Source organism: Myxine glutinosa, chromosome 7 (assembly GCF_964187855.1).
Source record: "Myxine glutinosa chromosome 7, kmMyxGlut1.1, whole genome shotgun sequence".
NCBI classification, from domain to species: Eukaryota; Metazoa; Chordata; class Myxini; order Myxiniformes; family Myxinidae; genus Myxine; species Myxine glutinosa.
Window position 1 is genome coordinate 77,545,653 of NC_136267.1, and position 23,709 is coordinate 77,569,361.

General features: G+C 44.3%; 1 protein-coding gene across 3 annotated transcripts in view; it reads left to right on the forward strand.

The window, feature by feature from the left end:
* The window catches only part of LOC137431334 (cleavage stimulation factor subunit 2), a 72,307-nt gene that overhangs the window by 19,786 nt on the left and 28,812 nt on the right, over window positions 1-23,709 (forward strand). For 2 of the 3 annotated variants that reach the window (XM_068122555.2, XM_078781892.1), the window contains exons 8-9: window positions 1,509-1,665; window positions 1,801-1,883. The exons of the other annotated variant lie outside the window; for it this stretch is intronic. In XM_068122555.2, coding sequence (XP_067978656.1) covers window positions 1,509-1,665; window positions 1,801-1,883 — 240 coding nt within the window. The remainder of the gene's footprint in view (window positions 1-1,508; window positions 1,666-1,800; window positions 1,884-23,709) is intronic. 3 annotated transcript variants of the gene reach the window in all.

Here is a 23,709-nt window from a genome sequence, read left to right on the forward strand (position 1 = left end):
TTTGAAGCAGTAAACCAGTGAGGGTTGCCTTTCGACCAGTAGCGGGTCTTCTGTCTGTTCACCCCACAATTTGTGTGAAAAACAGCCTCATCGCTGAACAGAATAGTGGATGGGTAATCGGAATTTTGAGCACATTGTTCCGTCGCCCGTTCACAAAATTCCATCCGTTGGTCCGGATCATATTCGCTTAATTTCTGCAGGATTTGAAGTTTGTAAGGATGCCATTTGTGTGCTTGAAGAATGTGGTGGATACTGCTTTTCGACACTCCTGTCTTAGCGGACAACTGCTGAAGAGACCTTTTGGGGCTATTCGTGAAATGAGCGAGCATGGTATTAGCTGTGTGGTTGTCGCTGGATGTACTCGGAGGTCCACTGCATGGTTTATCTCCTATGGATCCCGTTTCCCTGAACCCTGCTACCAGTTTGCTGACACAGCTGTGAGATTACCTGGATGCGTTCTTCTTTACTCAGTGACATAATGGACACCTGCAAGAAACGATAAAATAAATAATCAATCACTTATGTTGCCCTTTGGTTCCAGATTTATGGGGCACGATATATATATCCCTCACTGATGATTATCTGTTTTTAAGAAAAGGATCAAATGAACTTTAAGCAAAGGATTTAAGCAAATGAACGATAATAATTCAATGGTACTACAAACATCTCTGTGGTTATTGAAGGCCTGTGCTATAGACAGCTTACCTTAAAGTACAAGCTGAAGCCCCATATCACTCTCTGCAGTAGCTGCTGTTGCTGTCAAGTGTCCGTGTTTAATAACGGTCAAGGTTGTGGGATTTTTACTTTTCTGAAAAAGCTTCTGCTAAACTAATTTGCCGAGTGACCTTCATTTTGTTTGCCAATGCGAGGTAAGCACTGGATTCAGTCTACGAGTGGCATATGCTTTCAGCGGAGGTCGGGCAAACTTCATTCCGGTTTTCTTGCTGTCTCCAAGTGCATTGGCCAGATGAGCCAGTCAGAAGAAGCATAAAATACTGATGCCCTGTGAACCTGTAAACTCCACAGTTTTGAGACAAGATTTCAACAATGATCGATTATAGTGACAAATATAAATTAATGTGCAACCTGATATTACAATAGTATGGAGAAGTGTTCCAACATGCTGCTTTGTCGTGCTCTATTAAATTACAGTTTAAAAAACGGTAAAATCGGTATTTTTTTGTTAATATACAAATATAGCCGGTGGTACCTCTTTAAGCAGGTGTATGTATACCACTGGCCTTTATGGACAGCCTAGCTTTAACCTTTTAATCCTCTGTCTTTTGGAATGTACATGCATGCACATAAACGGAAATACATAAACGACCAAAAAATAAACGACCAAAAAATAAACGACCAAAAAATAAACGACCAAAAAATAAACGACCAAATGCGCTTGTGTTATTTCCTTATTTGGTCAGTTGAAGGGAAGCAAATCATGATTCCTCATTCTGTTCTCTCTATCCTCCCCCTTCTGCCTGCCGCTGTGCCTCCCCACTGTTGGTCAGTGGTCCCTTTGACAGAGGGTCAGGGTGTGGGCCGAGGTGTAAATATGGCCATCCCTCCACCAGGAGCTCCCGGTCCAATCCTTGTCCGTGGTCTTTTGGGTGATGGACCCAATGACCCACGAGGAGGCTCTTTAGGGCTTGTGGAACCAGAACCAAGGTTTGCCTGTTGGTTTCATACTATTTTATGCTTCATTAGCCATAATGGTTTCCACTTTCGTGGTGATTTTTTTTTCCCCCAAAGTTTTGTTATAAATTATTTATTTAAATGCAATGTCTCTCAATTGGCCTGCAGAGTATTTTCTGTGCCAGCTGATTGCCCACCTGTCCCAGATTTTCATCTCCCTGCTTCAGACATGCTTGGGCCTCCCCCTTCTGGTGAGTATGACTGCTGCAACTTATTGTTGCCATTGGCGGTGGCAGTGTGAGAAAATATCCAAATGCATTCATTATGCCCATCATTTACCCCACAATATTGTTACATGCCTGAGGAGGAGTGAAAACTCCTTCCCCTCCCTCCCTCTTACACTCTCATGTGCATAAATTAATGCATAATGTTATAAAGATGTCACATCCTCAAGTTGATGTATGTGTGTAGAGGGAATCAATTATTTCTTTGGTGAGAAAAGTAGCAGTGAACCTGGAGTTCCTTCAACCCCCCTCCCCGTCTCCTCCCGCTGCTCCCTCTCCACTCCCATGAGCCGCCCCCCTCCTCCGCCCACTGTTTCATGACAATGGATTCTTCCCCACTGTGTACCTGCATCATTCCGGAGGGTAAACAGGTGCATGGTTTAAACCTAGGGTTGTCAACCGAGCCGAGACCGGGACGAAATCCCGGCGGTTTCGGCTTTCGAGACGGTCTCGGGACGGTCCCGAGATAAATTGATTGACGCAATTTCTCGGTAAAAAAATCCCGGTTAAAATTCCAACTTCTTGCAGATATTTTCCATAATAGAGGCATTTATTGGGCCTTGCTTTCATTACTCTGCTTCTGCACAAGCATCATTTTTTGCAAGTGCAGCTGAACTGACACAAACGATGATAGATAAAGTAAACTCACTGTTCCAGGATTTTCCCCTTGTCAACAAACAATGCACTGCAAACGAATCCGAATTCCGAATCCGGATCTTCACCAACATCTAATCATGTCGTCCTTGTCACACACGCTGCATCTCCACAAAATTTCGTCCGAATCCGTCCACAACTTTTTGAGATATTGTGTTCACAAACAAACGGACAAACAGACAGGAGTGAAAACATAATCTCCATCGACCTTTGGTGGCGCAGGTAACGAAATCAGGATGAAGGTCCCAATGAAAATCCGCCGCATCGCGGCTTCATTTAAACCGTTGAATCCTTCCGCTGTATCACTCCGCCTCGCCCCGCCTTACGCTGCGGTCACGTGTCCGTCCTTGGAGACGAGTTACGGAATGTGGTTGCTATGGTCTTTAGCACATTAATATCGAGGGACTCGCTCGAGGCCCCGTGATTGGAGGGACGATGTTTATTTAGATTAAAAACACGTTTATAACGGATTATTCTACACACAATGTATTAATACAAGTACAATACATTATGTAGTTTTATGAAATGAGTTTTTGATGAACGTTTATGTTTAATTGCAACGCTAAATCTATAAATTGTAAGAATCCCTCGGGGTTTGGTGTGACGGTTTGAATGTGAAAGTATTTTGGTTATCTTATCTCCACTTTAGGCCTGATAAGTTGATTACGCTTACTTTAGTCACAGAGTCAAAATAAGGAGGAGGGGGGGGGGGGGGGTGATCACTACACCGCCTGCTTTATAATTTACTAGCAGAAGTACCGGGCGGGGGAGGGGTGGGGAACGGGGGGGGGAGGGGGGCGAGCCCCTTGGCGATCACAACTCACAAAATGATAATGAAACTCCAACCGGGACTCGAATATGCCTGGGCAGAAACATTTTCTCCCTCTGACATTCCGAGCAAGAAATTACACGACAATACAAACTAATGAGATAACCCGGTCCCGTCGGTGGCCGATCATCTGCATGTAGGCGGTGTATTTTATTTCATACCGGTAAATGGAAGCTAAGTCGGAATTTAAGTACTCAACATCAGAAATGAATTTTTTTCATTGTTGTTTATATATTGTAATGAAATTCCATTATTTTTGAAGCCTTATTATTATTATTATTTTTTTTTTTTTTTTTGTTTTTTTTTGTTTGTTTTTTTTTACTTTGCCGGGAACCGAGCCGATCCGAGATCCCGTTATGAAAATTGAAAATTTATCGAGACGGTTCCGAGACGGGATTTTGAATCTAGCTAACAGCACTATTTAAACCCCCGGGTTGGTGACGGGTGCAGTTTTATCATTAAAACCTGGAAGAGGAAATTTCATTGCAGGGTAGAGAGACTTGGAGAAATGATTTATTTCTGATAAATGGAGAGAGGCTTGGAAAAGAGGGCTCGGGGACGACATGGATACTGCTGCTTTTCAGAAGGAAAAGCTGCAAAGTTGAAAAGTGGTAGGCTTGGGGAGGGTTATTGTGGAGTAGAACATATGGTTTTGGATGGAAGATGATCTGAGATGGTGGTGAACAGTTCTCTTGAAGAGGATGATCTGAGATGGTGGTGAACAGTTCTCTTGAAGAGGATGATCTGAGATGGTGGTGAACAGTTCTCTTGAAGAGGATGATCTGAGATGGTGGTGATCAGTTTTCTTGAAGAGGATGATCTGGGATGGTGGTGAACAGTTCTCTTGAAGAGGATGATCTGACATGGTGGTGAATAGTTCTCTTGAAGAGGATGATCTGAGATGGTGGTGAACAGTTCTCTTGAAGAGGATGATCTGAGATGGTGGTGAACAGTTCTCTTGAAGAGGATGATCTGACATGGTGGTGATCAGTTCTCTTGAAGAGGATGATCTGAAATGGTGGTGAACAGTTCTCTTGAAGAGGATGATCTGAGATGGTGGTGAACAGTTCTCTTGAAGAGGATGATCTGAAGATGGTGGTGAACAGTTCTCTTGAAGAGGATGATCTGAGATGGTGGTGAAGAGGATGATCTGAGATGGTGGTGAACAGTTCTCTTGAAGATTTTGCAGGAAGAATGAGATTGAAGAGGATGTGAAAGTTGGTTCCACAGGTGGGAATGATTGAATGTAAGTGAGCAATGATTCTGTATTTTTGGACGTTTACTAGAAGAGGTTTGTTGTCCTCAGTTGTTGTGGCTGGGTAGGGTGGGGACAGAGAGGCAGGGGTTGTGGATACAAAATTTGGAGGTAAACACAGAATTTAGGCATTTGGCCTTATCATAATCAGTCAGCTGTGGTGGCATTTGAAGTGAGGGAAGGGATGGAAGTGGATCATCTTCGAGAGACATACTTAACTAGAAGGTATTCATAGAATACCTATCCTGCGCGAGCCAACTCTTCTGTTTTTGAACGTTTTATTTCTTTGATACAAAATGGCTGCCAGACCACATGAGCGTTGACATCATAAATTTATATTCTCTAATATAATTGTTGCGTAGATCACGCTCAATAAATTTTAAACTGATCCGATTAAGCCTATCAAATGATCCCTGTCAAATTATGACGTCATAATTACGGCACCAATGATGCCACGTTTCACTTTTTCCATGGAGCGGTTTTGGAGATATGAAGGTGCAACGTTTTTCGGTTTTTCCAAGATGGTGCCTGTACCACGTGACCTATGACGTCACAATTATCATTGAAATATTCTACAGGAGGAAGCGCTCCGGTGAAAATTTAGTGTCCATCAGACCAACAGTTGCAGAGAAAAAAAAATTCATACTAATCGGATGAAGCATTTATCCTTGTCGAGTTATGACTTCATAACGAAGGCACCGATGACATCATCATCTACAGTCACGTGAAAAAGTAAGTACACCCCATGTAAAGTTTTGACTTTTTCAACATATTTCAACATACAGCAACAGCTATTTGATCTTCATTTCAACAATATTGATAGATAAAGGTGATATAATAAAACAAATATCATGAAACATTTACATTTTGTAGTCCATTGTATAATTTAAATAAACATAAATGCAAATTTCGCATGTGGAAAAAGTAAGTACACCCTTGGCTCTAATAGGTGGTATTGCCCCCTTTGGCAGAAACAACCTCAAGTAGGCGTTTATTATAACTGTCTACCAGTCTCTGACATCGACTGGGAGAAATTTTTGCCCACTCCTCCGTGCAGAATTCTTTCAGCTGTGCGATGTTTGAGGGGTTTCTTGCATGCACAGCTCGTTTCAAATCCCCCCACAACATCTCGATGGGATTTAGATCCGGGCTTTGACTTGGCCATTCCAGAACCCTCCATTTCTTTCTTTTCAGCCATTCCTTGGTGGATTTACTGGTATGTTTCGGGTCATTGTCATGTTGCAAGGTCCACCTTCGGTTGAGCTTCAACTTTCCGACAGATGGCCTCACATTATCCTCAAGCACCCTCTGGTACAATGAAGAATTCATAGTGGATTCTATGATGGTGAGCTGCCCAGGCCCTGATACAGTGAAGCTGCCCCAAACCATAATATTTCCACCACCATGCTTTACAGTTGGTATCAGGTTCTTGTGGTCAAATGCTGTCTTTGGTTTTTGCCAAACATGTCTTCTGGTACTGTGGCCAAATAGCTCTACCTTTGACTCATCTGTCCAGAGCACATTGTTCCAGAAGTGCTGGTCTTTGCCTGGGTGTTCATTGGCAAACTTTAGTCTTGCCCTGATGTTCTTTCTGGAGAGCAAAGGTTTCCTCCTGGCACACCTCCCATGTAGATAATTTGTGCAGCCTCTTTCTAATGGTATACTCATGCACTTTGACATCAACAATGGCAAGAGCTACCTGTAGGTCCCGTGATGACATTCTGGGGTTCTTAGAGACTTCTTTCAGCATCTTGCGGTCTGCTCTCGGGCTGAACTTGCTGGGGCGGCCTGGCCTGAACAAGTTGGCAGTCGTTTGGAATCTTCTCCACTTGTAGATGATCTTCCAGACAGTCGAATGATTGATTTCAAATTGTTTGCAGATCTTTTTAAATCCCTTCCCTCCCAGACTCGTAGGCATCGATAACCTTCTTTCTGAAGGCCTCAGAGAGCTCTTTTGATCTAGGCATGGTGACGCTGCACACTTCAACAACAAAGAGCAAACCAAACTAAATGTCTGAGGTTTAAATAAGACAGGTTCCTCAAAGATCCTCTCCAACGATGAATGAAATGAATGAATGATAGTTTTAAGGCCATTTTCCCCGCTAGAGCGGGGGTTAGCCTTGCGGGCCCCATGACAATCATGGTTCCCTGTTTGAGGCAATGTTTTTTTTTAATGGCCGGATGCCCTTCCTGACGCCAACCCTTGGTCACGCTCTTACGATGCGCAGGGATACGGTGTACCTATTCTAAATCGGGGTACACACCGTGATCATTCATCCCAGCAAGCTGGTACTCAATTTGCCGACCTCGGAAGGATGACAGGCTGAGTCAACCCCCCTGGTGTTAATTCAGCGATCGACCGGGATTCGAACCCAGGATCCTAGGATCTCAAGCCAGCACCCTAACCACTAAGCCAACACCAGGCTAACGATGTTCTAATCATTTGCACCTGAGCTGGTGTACCTGATTCTAATTTTAGGTATTTGAAGTAGTGATAAATGTAGGGGTGTACTTACTTTTTCCACATGCGAAATTTACATTTATGTTTATTTAAATTATACAATGGACTACAAAATGTAAATGTTTCATGATATTTGTTATATTATATCACCTTTATCTATCAATATTGTTGAAATGAAGATCAAATAGCTGTATGTTGAAATATGTTGAAAAAGTCAAAACTTTACATGGGGTGTACTTACTTTTTCACGTGACTGTACATATCTTATTCTCTATGGGGAGTACTTGACAGTTTTTTTGTTTTTTTTTGGATACTGAATCGAGGCTCGTGAAAGAGCGAACATTTATTTCACAAACAAATCAACCAGACAAACAAAATATATAAAAAGAGGGAGCAGAAGACAAGATGGGGAGAGAGGGGGAAGCACACAAACGCAACATTTGAGAGCAGGGAGAAGTGTGGGAGGGAGAGGGCTTGGGGGGAGGAGGTGTGGGAAGGGGGGGGGGGGGGGGGAGAGGTATAAAACACAAGGGGACCAAAGAGTTCCAGGACAGAAGTTGGTACTTCAAAAAAAAAAAAAAAAAAGTGCAGGATTTTGGGTGAAATTAGCCGGGGTAGAAAAGATCAAGGTTTTGGATGGGGGAAGATAAGAGATGGTGGTGAACAGCTGTTTTAAAGACCTGGAGGGTGGAATGGGATTGAAGAGAGTGCGGGAGTTTGTTCCAGAGGTGGGAGAAAAGAGGAATGAAGGAGTGAAGGTGAGCAGAAAGTCTTGATTTTGGCAGTTTAACCATAAGAGGGTTGCAGGCAGATCTTGTGCGACCTGTAGGAATATTTGGGGGACAGAGCCCAGAGAGAGCTGGGGGGGGGCAAGGCCAGAGAATGTATGTATATATAATATTAGGGTGGCCCTTAAACGGGGTGAAAATTGTAAAATGTTAATTTGAATGTTCTCATGGCCTAAATGTGATCCATTTGGGATAGAAACACTGCAGTGTTTGTTTATATTTAGAGTCTGTTTATATTATTCATACAAGTCTGTTTATATTTAGAGGTAGTCCAGGCACCTTCAAGAATCAAGATTTTATACAGACTTGGCATTTAATATGGAATATTTTTTTTGTGGGGGTGAACTTACTTTTCAAGATGTCTTAGAACCAAAAGTTCATTGGAATTATGTTGAAATTATTCTAGATTTTGTATGTGACCTTTAAAAGAAACAAAAACCACATTTGACATTTTGAAACAAATAAATTGATCCTTGAAAGTGATGTAAACTGATATCGAACTCAATTCATGGACAGTACTGTGTTAAACTTCTGTACGTTTTCCAGAAGTATCTCTTTATTTTGCACATTAGCCAAATTTATTTTTAACAAAAACAAAAGTTAAATTACGACTGGGATTACGGACAGTAAAATTACAGTTCAGTACTTCGTGTAACCCCCACGAGCATTCAGGAGAGCACGTACATGTTGAGGCATGCTGTTCACGAGATTTGCCAAGGTTTGGACAGGAATCGCTTGCCATGCAGTGACAATAAAAAAAAAAACCACCTTTAGAGGCCATTTTTCCCCGCAAGCGGGTGTTGGCCTTTTTCGGGAACCGTGGTAGTTGTTGTTTTTCGGTCCCCTTTTTGAAGCAATGTTTTACGGCCGGATGCCCTTCCTGACGCCAACCCTTTTTGCCGCCTTTAACGACAAGCAGGGAATTACCAGTGAACTGGTACTCAATTAGCCGACCTCGGAAGGATGACAGGCTGAGTCAACCCCCCTGGCGTTAATTCAGCGATCGACCGGGTTTCGAACCCAGGATCCTAGGATCCTAAGCTGACACCCTAGCCGCTAGCCCAACACCAGGGTTTGCTCGTGCAGAGAGGCCATGCATTGTCATCTTGGAAGACAAAGTTTCCACGAAAGGCTGCACGAGCATGCAGTGACAATAGCCTGCTGCAATTCACGCACAGAGGTCGGCTGCTGGTCCAAGTGGTCGATTTGACGCGTTAATTCTGCCCACAAGTTCTCTATCGGATTCATATCCGGGGACATGGCAGGCCACTCCATATGCTCTACACCACGGTCAGCAAGAAAGTGTTGGATCATGCGAGCACGATGAGGCCATGCATTGTCATCTTGGAAGACAAAGTTTCCACGAAAGGCTGCACGAGCAAATGGAAGCAATGTTTCTTCCAGAATGGCCCTGGACTTGAACTGGTTCAGGTTTCCATTCAGAACAACCAGATCAGTTTTGCACCCTGCATGAAAAGCAGCCCAAACGGTCACCCCACCACCTCCAACTTGGACTCTTGGCACGATACAATCTTTGTTGTAGGCTTCATGCACTTGTCTGCACACTCGGACGCGGCCATCTTGACGATATACCAGAAATCTCGACTCGTCACTGAAGATCACGTGATGCCAGTGTCCTGGCTGCCATTGACGGTGCTCTCTGGCCCACTGCAATCGGCGCTGGCGGTGTTGTCTGGTCAGGCATGGCTTTCTCAGGGGACGCCTGGCACAATAGCCTGCTTGAACCAGTCGTTGGTTGACTAGCCTTCTGGATACAGGCACATTTGTCAGTTGCTGCCACTCAGCCCTAAGCCGATTAGCTGACTTGGTACGGCCATTGCGGACTAACCGGTGCAGCTGGCGATCATCCCTCCTTGTGGTTCTGCGGGGACGTCCTGGCCTCGGTATTGGAGTAGGGACACCCCTCTGAGCATTTCGTTTCAGGATCTTTGACAGCTGACCTTGAGTGATGCCATACTGCCAAGCAATAGCACGCTGTTTCATGCCGTAATTTCGTAAAGCCACCACTCCATGACAAACAGCATTGTCGAGTTGACGGACCATCTCCAGAGGAAGCGGCAATCACTTTTGGAGACGTGCAGCAGTTGTTTTCCACTAATACAGAACGCAACAACCCTTGTATACCCGACTGTGAAGCCAATCATCAAATGCACCTGTCCGTACATTTTGCAATGCCACCTGTGATATAATTCTGTTGTTGACTTCTTGCTGCGACAGACAATCAGTGACATGGTTCTTTTAACAAATAAATCACCAAAGTGTAAAAGAAACTCACCAGATTGATATACTGAGTTAAGAAAGTAAACCCAAGTCAAGAAAAAAAAAATATTCCATATTAAATGCAAAGTCTGTATTGGAGAGCACCCAACAAAATATACTGCTGTACAAATACACTTCTTAAAGTTCTTTTCATTTCTCATTCTATTTAACATTCCTGATGTTATATTTCCTGATGTTATTATATTAGTTTCTAGTCAAGGAAGGTTCTCACCAACATAAGTCATATCATTGCTGCCTGATTTTAGCCAATGTTGCTTTCCGACAGTCGGGATAAGTACGGCGGTGTTGACACGACCTGAAGTAAGAATTGGAGTTGCTCCTCATCTTTGGAAAGGAACCGGTTGTAACTTTTCATGAGGGCCACACCTCGTTCAGCGTGGTCATTTACGACCTTCAACTCCCTGTTCTGTACCACAGCAGCTCTGTAGCCTTCATGGTCATCCCATGTGCTTGGATCCACAGTTAAAAAGTCTGACGAGATTTTCAACTTTTCGAATAATGTTTTTGTGTGTGGTGACACAAATTCTTCAATTCCCTTCTCGCTTAAGGCTTTCATGTCAGGCCGTGGCATCTTTGATGGTTCTTCATCTAATGGACACCCGCCTTTCAGTGCTTCCACCATCAGTTGTTTAGTAGCGAAAGGCACTTGTTTGTTGAAGAAGGCCAACCCCACCAGCTCTTCTGACAAGTACCACAGATGGTTCCTCAACTTCTCACTGGTGGCTGTTGAGATTGCACTACTTGCAGTCTTGTAAGAGATCAAGGTCTTCATCAGCAGCAGATCATTCATTGGAGCTTCAGCTGCACTTGGAGCTTTCATCCAGGCTTGCAAATACACTTCAGAAACAAACAGACAAATTTCTCGTAGGCCATTCCTCTCTTGTGCCGTCAGCTTGAACTGTTGGTGGAAAAGCCAGATTTTGAGACTGTAGATGGCATTCGACATCCATCTTGCATGGTGAATCGCACCAGGAGCACGGAAATGAATGCCACGCGCAGGAACTCCTCCAATAAACAAAATGGTCAGTTCCAGAAGTTCTTTATAATCATCCCGTGGCTGTTTGAGGTCAAGCTGCTTCTTTGCAAAATCGCTAACTTTATCAATCACAGGGAGAATGCGGTCTTTGACAGATTCATCAGAGAGACCAGAGATGAATGCAGTCTGGTCAATAGAGTCCCACTTTGATTGGAATCTCTTAACAGAAGAACTTCTGGTCCAGAGGTGCTCCCCATGACTGCTTTAAATGCTGCAGCAAGATACCTTGATGTTGATGTTATCTGTGATATGTGTTTTTAGTGTTATGTGACCTCAATCACATGGCCTATAGGGGGAAATGTTCAAGAGTGCTGGACTACCTCTAAATATTTATGAATTTAGCTGATCACATGGCCTGGTTTGTTTCTAGGGCAAATGGACCAGTTGTAGACGGTGAGAGCTTAACATTTCAAACTTTCAAAAATAAGGGCCACCCTATATATATATATATATATATATATATATATATATATATATATATATATATATATATATATATATATATATATATATATATATATATATATATATATATATATATATATATATATATATATATATATATATATATATATATATATATATATATTAATTTCCCCCCTCATAGTTTAGTCACACTACAACACGTAGCCTCACGATAGTTCAGTTATGTCTTAGTAAATGTAAGCATAGTCCTTTTCCTGTGTTCGTTTTGCGTTGAGTAGAATAATGAGAGTTAGGTCCTTCCATTGCTTATGCCGCCTCGATACTGTGGTTTTTGGCGCAAATTAACACGAGGCAGGCCTGACAAGTCGAGGGAAGGCCGAAGGAAGGCGGAGGAGAAGCCGACGGTAAGCGCGAGCCGCCAATCAGGGCTCGAAGGGAGTGGCTTAGCACTGCGTCAAAAGGCGTGGTTAGAACATTCGATGGGGGCGAAGGGAGTGGCAATAAAACCCTTTGCGAAAAGCCCCCACCCCAGTTATGGGGAGAGGCGCTTGTGAGTGTTGAATGAGTTATGGGAGAGGCGCTTGACAAGTGAACAAGTTCTGAGGAGGGGTTCGCAGAAAGAAGCCAAACGAGTTTTGAGGGAAGAGGCGTTTGAACAAGTTAATTGCTCGGTTGAGCTTGAGGCGGATCCTCTCTATTGAGTTACGCGAGGGAAAGCGCGCCGTTGATTAATAGCGCTGTGAGGAACCACCGAGCCGTGCGAGAGACGTGTATATTTTCCCACCTGCCTGCTCTGCCCTTGTTCGAGAGACGCACTGCAAGGATCCCTCCCGCCACCTGCTTTCCTTCATCGAGGGACGTGCTGTGACCGGGGAGGGCCACGCCGGGCGAAGCTGTTCCTGGACGACCAAGCCGGCGCGTTCAGCGCCTGAACATTTCCTTTCTTCATTTCCCCCTGTGAGTGTGAACGGGCCTGTGTCTGGGGATAAGCTAAGACTGTTTAAGTTCTCCTGTGTCCCTTCTGCTTCTACCAATCCTTGTGTAAATAATAATTATTAAACCTGTGTTCTTCCTTTTATTCGACCGTCTCGTCCCTTCCATCTATTGACTAAGCGTGGTACGAATAAAACCGCTCTAATCGGGTTCCAATACCAGGTAACTGCACGGACCACGTGGTACGCCATCCTGTCGGACGTACTCAAATTACGCGTGGTTTGTGCGCGGGACGTGATCCCCGCTTCCGCGGCGGCGTGAGTACTTAGGTACGTGCGAACATTGTCCCGAAACCCTGTCTCGCGCCCGGCCGGAAGCGGCGACTCCTCTCTCGGTTGCGACGATCCAAAAAGTAACAAGGGGCTCAATCTCCCCCTGGAAAGGGCAGCAGGGTCGCGCGGAAAACCGTAACTATATATATATATATATATTTATATATATACAGTCACGTGAAAAAGTAAGTACACCCCATGTAAAGTTTTGACTTTTTCAACATTTTTCAACATACAGCTATTTGATCTTCATTTCAGCAATATTGATAGAAAAAGGTGATATAATATAACAAATATCAAGAAACATTTACATTTTGTAGTCCATTGTATAATTTAAATAAACATAAATGCAAATTTCGCAAGTGGAAAAAGTAAGTACACCCTTGGCTCTAATGGGTGGTATTGCCCCCTTTGGCAGAAACAACCTCAAGTAGGCGTTTCTTATAACTGTCTACCAGTCTCTGACATCGACTGGGAAAAATTTTTGCCCACTCCTCCATGCAGAATTATTTCAGCTGTGTGATGTTTGAGGGGTTTCTTGCATGCACAGCTTGTTTCAAACCCCCCCACAACATCTCGATGGGATTTAGATCCGGGCTTTGACTTAGCCATTCCAGAACTCTCCATTTCCTTCTTTTCAGCCATTCCTTGGTGGATTTACTGGTATGTTTAGGGTCATTGTCATGTTGCAAGGTTCACCTTCGGTTGAGCTTCAACTTTCCAAAAGATGGCCTCACATTATCCTCAAGCACCCTCTGGTACAATGAAGAATTCATAGTGGATTCTATGATGGTGAGCTGCCCAGGCCCTGATGCAGCAAAGCTGCCCCAAACCATAATATTTCCACCACCATGCTTTACAGATGGTATCAGCTTCTTGTGGTCAAATGCTGTCTTTGATTTTCGCCAAACACGTCTACTGGTACTGTGGCCAAATAGCTCTACCTTTGACACATTCTTCCAGAAGTGCTGGTCTTTGCCTCGGTGTTCTTTGGCAAACTTTAGTCTTGCCCTGATGTTCTTTCTGGACAGCAAAGGTTTCCTCCTGGCACACCTACCATGTAGATCAAATTTGTGCATCCTCTTTCTAATGAGTAATGATAGACTCGTGCACTTTGACATCAACAGTGGCAAGAGCTACCTGTAGGTCCTGTGATGACATTCTGGGGTTCTTAGAGACTTCTTTCAGCATCTTGCAGTCTGCTCTCGGGCTGAACTTGCTGGGGCGGCCTGGCCTGAACAAGTTGGCAGTTGTTTGGAATCTTCTCCACTTCTGGATGATCCTCCGGACAGTCGAATGATTGGTTTCAAATTGTTTGGAGATCTTTTTAAATCCTTTCTCAGACTCATCGGCATCTATAACCTTCTTTCTGAAGGCCTCAGAGAGCTCTTTTGATATAGGCATGGTGACGCCGCACACTTCAACAACAAAGAGCAAACCAAACGAAATGTCTGAGGTTTAAATAAGACACGTTCCTCCAAGATCCTCTCTAATGATGTTCTCATCATTTGCACCTGAGCTGGTGCACCTGATTCTAATTTTAGGTATTTGAAGTAGTGATAAATGTCGGGGTGTACTTACTTTTTCCACGTGAAATTTGCATTTTTGTTTATTTAAATTATACAATGGACTACAAAATGTAAATGTTTCATGATATTTGTTATATTATATCACCTTTATCCATCAATATCGTTGAAATGAAGATCAAATAGCTGTATGTTGAAATATGTTGAAAAAGTCAAAACTTTACATGGGGTGTACTTACTTTTTCACGTGACTGTATATATATATATATGTTTTTTTTTTTTTTAAATATGTATATGTATATATATATATGTATATGTATGTATATATATATATATATATATATATATATAGTTACGGAAACGGAGGACGGCGCTCCCCTTAGCGGGGGGGGGGGGGGGGGGGGGGGTTAATCCCCCTTCTATTTGCACTGGCCGTCTCCGATCCTGAAGCTACCCCGCTCCCCTGTGGGGCGGGATTGCCCGAAGCGATTGGTCAAGGGATTCCCGTACACCTCCGGCAATCCCTCCACAAGGCAGGTGGGCAACTCCGCTCGAAACCACGGGCAAGATGTTATTTGCCTAGCGGTTTTAGCAGCCCGCGGTTCGAACCATGAGCAAAGACTAACCCGATTCATATGCGTTGGCCAAATCGTGCCACAGGTGTTCAATGATGGAAATCACAAAGAGGATCGGACGAGCATGAAGAAGAAGACGAAGGTCGGAAGAACAGATATTTATTAACCACTATTTACACAATCAAAGAAACCAAAGGAGAAGGAAAGAAACGAGAGTAATTTACAGCAGAAGAAGAAGAAGACAGTGCAATTCTTAAAACAAGCTTAACTTGTACCCCAGACAACACAGACAGACGACAGTCAGACTTGCACGAATGGGGAATGAAGGCAGGAACGAATGGCTGGAAGGGGAGGAAGGTTCAGGTGGAACTGCAGAACTGCCGGGCCGGGAGCGAGCAGCCGCCGGCTCTCCACCCTCGGGTCCACACCGCCGGGATGCTCGCAGCAACGCGTCGGAGCTTGGCGTGGCAAGACTGGTTGGAACAGCATCTCCCTTGAACTCGTTCTCCCGCAGGTGGCGCGTCTCTCTTGACAGGACTCTCGATGCGGGCTCCTTCAACTCTCTCGTCCTTCACACCTCTCTTTAAGCAGTCCCTCTCCACCTCCTTTTATGAGGCGCGTCGCGATCAAGCCGCCGGCCTTTTGGAAAACGCCCATCGGTGAGCTCGCCTCGGCCTTGATTGGTTGCGAGGGCTCACAGATCCCACCCCTTGATGAGGCGTTGGCAAAGCCACGCCTTGTTCCTGGCGCTTGGCTGACTCCTCCTCCCGATGACGATGGGCGGGCATGCCCTTCGTCCCCGAGTTAGAGCACATGGCATGGCGGCGAATGCGGTTGGCAATTGCGGTTGGCAATAATGCGGTTGGCAATGATGTTTTGGGGAATTAAAAGGGGGATCTTTCTTATTTCATTTGGTGCAATGCAGAGTCAACTAATGGAAAACAGAGCCTTAAACTGACATAGAATAAAGAGATAACTATTGAGGGAAGCCTATGATTGGCTACGTGCTTGTACATGGACTAGCAAAGGTGCACTTATTTCAATTAACAGCCAATTAAGGGGGAATGTACATAGGGGGTTATTAGGGATTTTAATACTAAATTTACAAAGTGAAGGTTCTAAAAACCGTAACTATATATATATATATATATATATAATCTCAATGACATAACAGGGTGACGAGCACTGTCCCGATCTCCTGTGGACCGAAGTCCAAGACCAAAGCGTCACCTCCGTCCCGGAGGCCTCAGCCCGGCCACTCTGTCAACAGACAGAGATTTATTCTTTGGTCCCCTTTGCCTAAACATCAAGCAGAGCCGCCAATCCAGATTTCGGGCTTATTTACGCTCATCAGGACGGCATACTGCAAAAAATCTAACCAGTTGGACGACAGAGGTGACGCTTTGGTCTTGGACTTCGGTCCACAGGAGATCGGGACAGCGCTCGTCACGCTGTTATGTCGTTGATTATTATCTCCGCCGATCGCACCGCACCCCCTGGTTTTGGTTTGCACTGGTGGGAACGATGGTCTGTGTGGCAAACAGGCTGTTGTTGGTTCCTTGCGGGTTATGCGGTTTTTACCGTGTGAGACACAATCCGTGGCTGGTGCTCACCATTAAAGCTAGGAGGTGCCTTGATCAAATTATATATATTGTGAGTGTTGGTGTATATACTGTATACGAGCACTGTATGTGTATATATCGTTCTGCGGGGACGTCCTGGCCTCGGTATATATATATCCTTGGCATTTAATATGATATTTTTTTTTTGTGGGGGTGAACTTACTTTTCAAGATGTCTTAGAACCAAAAGTTCATTGGAATTATGTTGAAATTATTCCAGATTTTGTTAATGTGACCTTTAAAAGAAACAAAAACCACATTTGACATTTCGAAACAAATAAATTGATCCTTGAAAGTGATGTAAACTGATATCGAAATCAATTCATGGACAGTACTGTGTTAAACTTCTGTGCGTTTTCCAGGAGTATCTCTTTATTTTGCACATTAGCCAAAATTTTTTTTTAACAAAAACAAAAGTTAAATTACGACTGGGATTACGGACAGTAAAATTACAGTTCAGTACTTCGTGTAACCCCCACGAGCATTCAGGAGAGCACGTACACGTTGAGGCATGCTGTTCACGAGATTTGTCAAGGTTTGGACAGGAATCGCTTGCCATGCAGTGACAATAGCCTGCTGCAATTCACGCACAGAGGCAGGCTGCTGGTCCAAGTGGTCGATTTGACGCGTTAATTCTGCCCACAAGTTCTCTATCGGATTCATATATGGGGACATGGCAGGCCACTCCATATGCTCTACACCACGGTCAGCAAGAAAGTGTTGGATCATGCGAGCACGATGAGGCCATGCATTGTCATCTTGGAAGACAAAGTTTCCTCGAAAGGCTGCACGAACAAATGGAAGCAATGTTTCTTCCAGAATGGCCCTGGACTTGAACTGGTTCAGGTTTCCATTCAGAACAACCAGGTCAGTTTTGCCCCCTGCATGAAAAGCAGCCCAAACGGTCAACCCACCACCTCCAGCTTGGACTCTTGGCACTATACAATCTTTGTTGTAGGCTTCATGCACTTGTCTGCGCACTCGGACGCGGCCATCTTGACGATAGATCAGAAATCTAGACTCGTCACTGAAGATCACGTGATTCCAGTGTCCTGGCTGCCATTGACGGTGCTCTCTGGCCACTGCAATCGGCGCTGGCGGTGTTGTCTGGTCAGGCGTGGCTTTCTCAGGGGACGCCTGGCACGATAGCCTGCTTGAACCAGTCGTTGGTGGTTGACTAGCCTTCTGGATACAGGCACATTTGTCAGTTGCTGCCACTCAGCCCTAAGCCGATTAGCTGACTTGGTACGGCCATTGCGGACTAACCGGTGCAGCTGGCGATCATCCCTCCTTGTGGTTCTGCGGGGACGTCCTGGCCTCGGTATTGGAGTAAGGACACCCCTCTGAGCATTTCGTTTCAGGATCTTTGACACCTGACCTTGAGTGATACCATACTGCCGAGCAATAGCACGCTGTTTCATGCCGTAATTTCGTAAAGCCACCACTCCATGACAAACGGCATTGTCGAGTTGACGGACCATCTCCAGAGGAAGCGGCAATAGCTTTTGGAGATGTGCAGCAGCTTTTTTTCCACTAATACAGAACGCAACAACCCTTGTATACCCGACTGTGAAGCCAATCATCAAATGCACCTGTCCGTACATTTTGCCATGCCACCTGTGATAGAATCCTGTTGTTGACTTCTTGCTGCGACAGACAATCAGTGACATGGTTCTTTTAACAAATAAATCACCAAAGTGTAAAAGAAACTCACCAGATTGATATACTGAGTTAAGAAAGTAAACCCAAGTCAAGAAAAAAAAAATTCCATATTAAATGCCAAGTCTGTGTGTGTGTATATATATATATATATATATATATATATATATATATATATATATATATATATATATATATATATATATATATATATATATATATATATATATATTGTTGCGGATATGGCATTTGGCCTCAATATCCGCTTGTAAATACTCCCCTATTTCCCCAATACTCCCCAACTATCCCCAATCCCCCATTCCCTAGTCCCATTGCCTGTAAATAACACTCTGTAGAACCGACCTTCCCCTTTTTCCCCCATTAAATGTCGTGCCCAGGTCCACCGCATCTCACGTAGACAACTTTCGGACATCTTGCTAGTTATTCTTAGTCTATGTCAGTTAAGGACTCGTTTCCATTAATTCTGACTCTTCGTTGCACCAGAATGTGATTATATGGCACCAGTAGTGAGTTTAGGACCTTCCCATACCTCCTCCCATCTTCTTCCCCAAACAACAACTACAACAACAACTACAACAACTACAACAACGGCGCGCGCGGGGAGTGTGCGTCCTCACTCCGGCTCGGTTAGCCGCCATTACCCATGTGCACCGACAGGGTTACCACGAAGGGGCTGCCTGTCGGCCCCTCGTCAAGGGCGGAGCCGGTAACCCCCGCACCCAATGAGAAGCAACGGGCCGATTCCATCTGGGGCGGAGCTAACGAGCCGAGGGCGTGTCACTCCCCGCTGGATATACGCAGCGACTTACCGGACGTGACGAGAGATGCGCCCCCAGCTTGGAGAAAGAAAGTCACCTTCGAGCGCTGAGTGAGACCTCCCGCATCTCTGGACCGGAGCGGGTCGATTCTGTCCTTGAGCCAAGAGTGCACCTTGAGCCATCGACTACCCGCTTTCCTTGCCATCAATCCCCGTGTGAGTCAGTTTTGTCCCGTTTATCTGTCGTCTGTCGGGGCTAATATAAGAGTGTGTCTAAGTGCCTGCCTTTCTATGCTGTCCCTCTCATTCCTGTAATCTGACCTTCCGCAATATTATAACCTCCTCCGGAGGTCTTGAGAACTGAACCCTTGGTGTCGTGTCATTTTAATCCCAGCCGTTGTGTCCTTTTCCATCATTGATTTAGCATAGCGCGACTTGGTCAACGTTCGAGCATAATCGGGTAACTTGTGCGGACACGGCGGCCATTCCGCTCGGCCCACCATAACATCAAAGTCGTGTCTGTAACAATATATATATATATATATATATATATATATATATATATATATATATATATATATATATATATATATATATACAGTGGTACCTCGGCTTACGAGTTTAATCCGTTCCGTGACGGAGCTCGTAAGCCAAATCGCTCGTAAGTCAAAGCAAATTTTCCCATTCAAATGCATTGAAATGCTATTAATCCGTTCCAGCCTCAAAAAAAAAACACCAATTTTTTTTGTTAGGTGCTTTTAAATAACAAAAATGTACTTTATAAATAACAAATAATGTATAAACAAGCACGACCTCGTATATACTGTACATAATACAAGAGAATGTAAAGAAATAAACTGGACCTCTATCCATGAAGATATGGAGAAGTTGTTGTTTGTGTGGTTGAAGGAGAAGCAGCTCGCAGGAGATACCGTGACCGAGAGCATCATGTGTTTGAAAAGATTGAAACTCGGATATCGAGCACGGACCACGAGGTGTTTTTTCTTTTTTCTTAATCTCGGTTTCAGTGAACTTTTGCTCTGTGCTCACGTGTACTGTACCTGTACCTGTAATGGTACGTCAGAGGATGGCACCTGTTGTCATCATATTAAGTGCAAGATGTTCTGCATCGTAAGTTGGTACACCGTGGTCTTTCGGCGGTGTTTAAGCCGGCCGTCTTGGCTTCTGTCACCATTGGCATTGAGTCTTTCGATGTAGGTAGGTCGTTGTGTGCCGGTGCCTTGGCCGAATTCCTTCATTGCTGCATTGTTAGCTCACCTGGTTTTTTATACCACATCTTTGGTTATCGGACCAGCGAATGACGTCATCTCCAAAGTATGGCTTATTCTCACTTGTCTTGGACGATCTTCTACTTCTAGCCTTCCACCGTGCATTTGGTGTCCACTGTACTTACTGTACAGTGCCTGGTAAAATTGATGTAATGGGTTTTTGACCGTCAACGCCATGAACCGTCATGAACCGTCAACGCCATGAACCGCTAACACTCAAAAGCCCATTTATCGCGCCTTATAAAGCAAAACGCAAACCGAAAGCCATGCCTCTCAAGCGAGGCGTGCTTCCGTGGTCACGTGATCCACAGGTGTAGCTCATTATACCCGCACGCGCGACACGCTTTGGCGGTCACGTGACCAGCCACTCTGGAGGCGGGGATCCCCGCCGATGACGTCACCGGCTGGAGCAAGGAGATTCCTCGCTAATGTATTTCGACGATTGCGTGTTTTATATCCAAGCAGAGATGCTTTCACGGCAAGATAACCACGTGACCGGAACCGGAAGCCACAACCGGAAAATTCAAAAAAATAAATTTTTTGAGCTCGTACATCGGATCTCGGCTCGTATCCCAAAGCAACAAACCGCCCGAGCGACGGCTCGTATCCCGAAAAACTCGTACGTTGGGGCACTCGTAAGCCGAGGTACCACTGTATATATAGATAGATAGATAGATAGATAGATAGATAGATAGATATAGATAGATAGATAGATAGATAGATAGATATATATATATATATATATATATATATATATATATATATATATATATATATATATATATATATATATATATATATATATATATATATATATATATATACCTATATATATTGTTGCGGATTTGAGAATCCTGTGTAATTGTAAATATCACCCTCTGTAAAATGTAATGATTCCTTGTAAATACCTCCGTAGTGTAAAGGTCAAAGGTCTTCCTCTTAGTTAGTCCATATACATGCACGTAGGCCACCATATACCTTTCTACGTACGTAGTAATTTTCTTATTATGTGTATTAGTTTAAGGCTGTGTTTCCCATTAGTTGACTCTGCATTGCACCGAATTGAAATAAGATAGATCCCCTTTCAATTCCCTCAAAGCCTCTATTGCCAACTGCATCGCCGCCATTGCCATGTGCTCTAACTCGGGGAAGAAGGGCGTGGCCCGCCCATCGTCATCAGGAGGAGGAGTCAGCCAGCCCCGATCAACCAACCCAAGGATGAGGGGTTTGGCTTGGGAGGGAGAACGATCAAGAGGTTCGCGAAGATTCCAGGGTGTGGCGCTATAAAACCCGTCGCCCGGAGCCTCCCACGGAGTCCACAGTGGAGTTGAGTTCAGTGGAGTAGAGAGTTGAGAGTTGAGTTCAGTGGAGGAGGAGCAGCAGAGTTCAGTTCAGTGGAGGAGTGAGCACTGAGAGAGTTGAGTGAACAAACCGCAGCTTTGAGCGTCGACAGCGGTGACGGCATTTGCGGCCACAAAGCAATGTTGCCGTGCGGAGACGATTGGGGAGAGTCGGCGGCTGCTCAACTCGAGCCGGGATCACACCAACCACCCGCATCCTTCCCGCCTTGTGATCCCACCTCCTCGTCCGTCCAGCCATCCACCTCCAGCTGAACCTTCCTCCCCTTCCAGCCATTCGTTCCTGTCATTCCTATCATCATTCCCCATGTAAGTCTGATTGTCGTCCGTCTTCTGTGTTGTCCTGGAGTATAAGTTAAGCCTGTTTTGATAAGTTTGTATTGCACTGTGTCTTCTGATCCTTCCATCCTTCTGTCTTTATTTTCGTATCTTTCCTTCTCCTTGGTTCCTTTGATTGTGTAAATATTAGTAATAAATTATACTTGTTCTTCCTACCTTGCCTTCTTTCCTTTACATCCGTTTCGTTTTAGTGATTTCCCCATTGGATACCTGTGGCACAATTTGGCCAACGTTTCAGAATCGGGTCTAGTTACTTGCTAATGGTTCGTGCCGCGGCTGCTAATCCGCTCGGCAATTAACATCTTGTCCGCGGTCGCGAACGGGGTTGCTCACCTGCCTCTCCGGAAGGAGCTGGGCAACTTCAGGACTCACGTCGGTCAGTCATAGACAAGGGGATTAATCCCCCCTTCTTAAGGGGAAAAGGGGCCGACGTTGAGATCCGCAACAATATATATACCTATATATATATATATATACATACGTACACACACACACACACACACACACACACACACACATATACATACAGTCCCCGGGTTACAAACAAGTTCCGTTTTTAAGTCTGTCTGTAAGTCGAATTTGTATGTAAGTCGGAACAGTTAGGTACGGTTCACATCTAGTGTCAATTAGTCAAATGTTTGTCTTGGTATATAGTATATATTTTACCTAAAACATGTATAGGTATAAAAAACATTAAAGAAGCATTTCTTAAACTGTTTAGATAGAAAAGTCTTGCATACCTTGAAATGATCATACCTTGATATATCTCTCCTCTATTTATCTCTTCTGGTGGGAGGCCAGAAGCAAACAGACAATGCAAAAATGGCGAATGCTAAAGCATGAAACCAATAAATTCCACATTCCTGTAGCACCTTTAGTCGCACGTCAGACATGGACAGCAAGTTCGTGAAGGACTTCCATGAAAAATGTACCCGTTCGCAAACAAACAGGTACGTTTGTTTCATTCCCAGTCAATGGCGATTTTTATCCTCTAACCAAATTACCAATAGCCTTTCCATTTCGATAACTAAACCACTGCGTTGCTTCGTGATAATTGTTGCTTTCCTCGGGACAGAGCATTTTACATGCTCCATTACTTTCCCCTTGTCCTTTATAATTGGCCCAATTGTTGACCGACTGTAGCCTAACGCTTTTCCAATGTTTGTTGGCGTTTCACCTCTCTCCGATCGCTTTATTATTTCCACTGTCGTTTCAATCGTGATCGTTTTCCTTTTCTTAGATGCATCACCATCACTTGCATCAGATTTACGCTTTGGAGCCATGATTACGAGGGTAAACACACAAAAATTTTAAGTCAAAACACAATGCACACAACAGTGTTTACGCGATCCGACTTAAAATGGTGACGACGGTGTGGCGTTGTTCTCCCTCGGGCCGACGAACCGCTGAAAACGCGCAGTGTTTTGAGCGTCGCGCAAAGTAGTCTGCCCGTTCGTTAGTACGAACCATTTTATGTAACTCAATTTTTTTAATAATAGGCTTTACGGAGGTCGGTACGTAAGTACGTGCGTTCGTAAGTCGGGCGTTCGTAACCTGGGGACTGCCTGTATATATATATATTGTTGCGGAACCCAACGTCGGCCTATGGTTCCCCTTTGAGGGGAGATTAGTC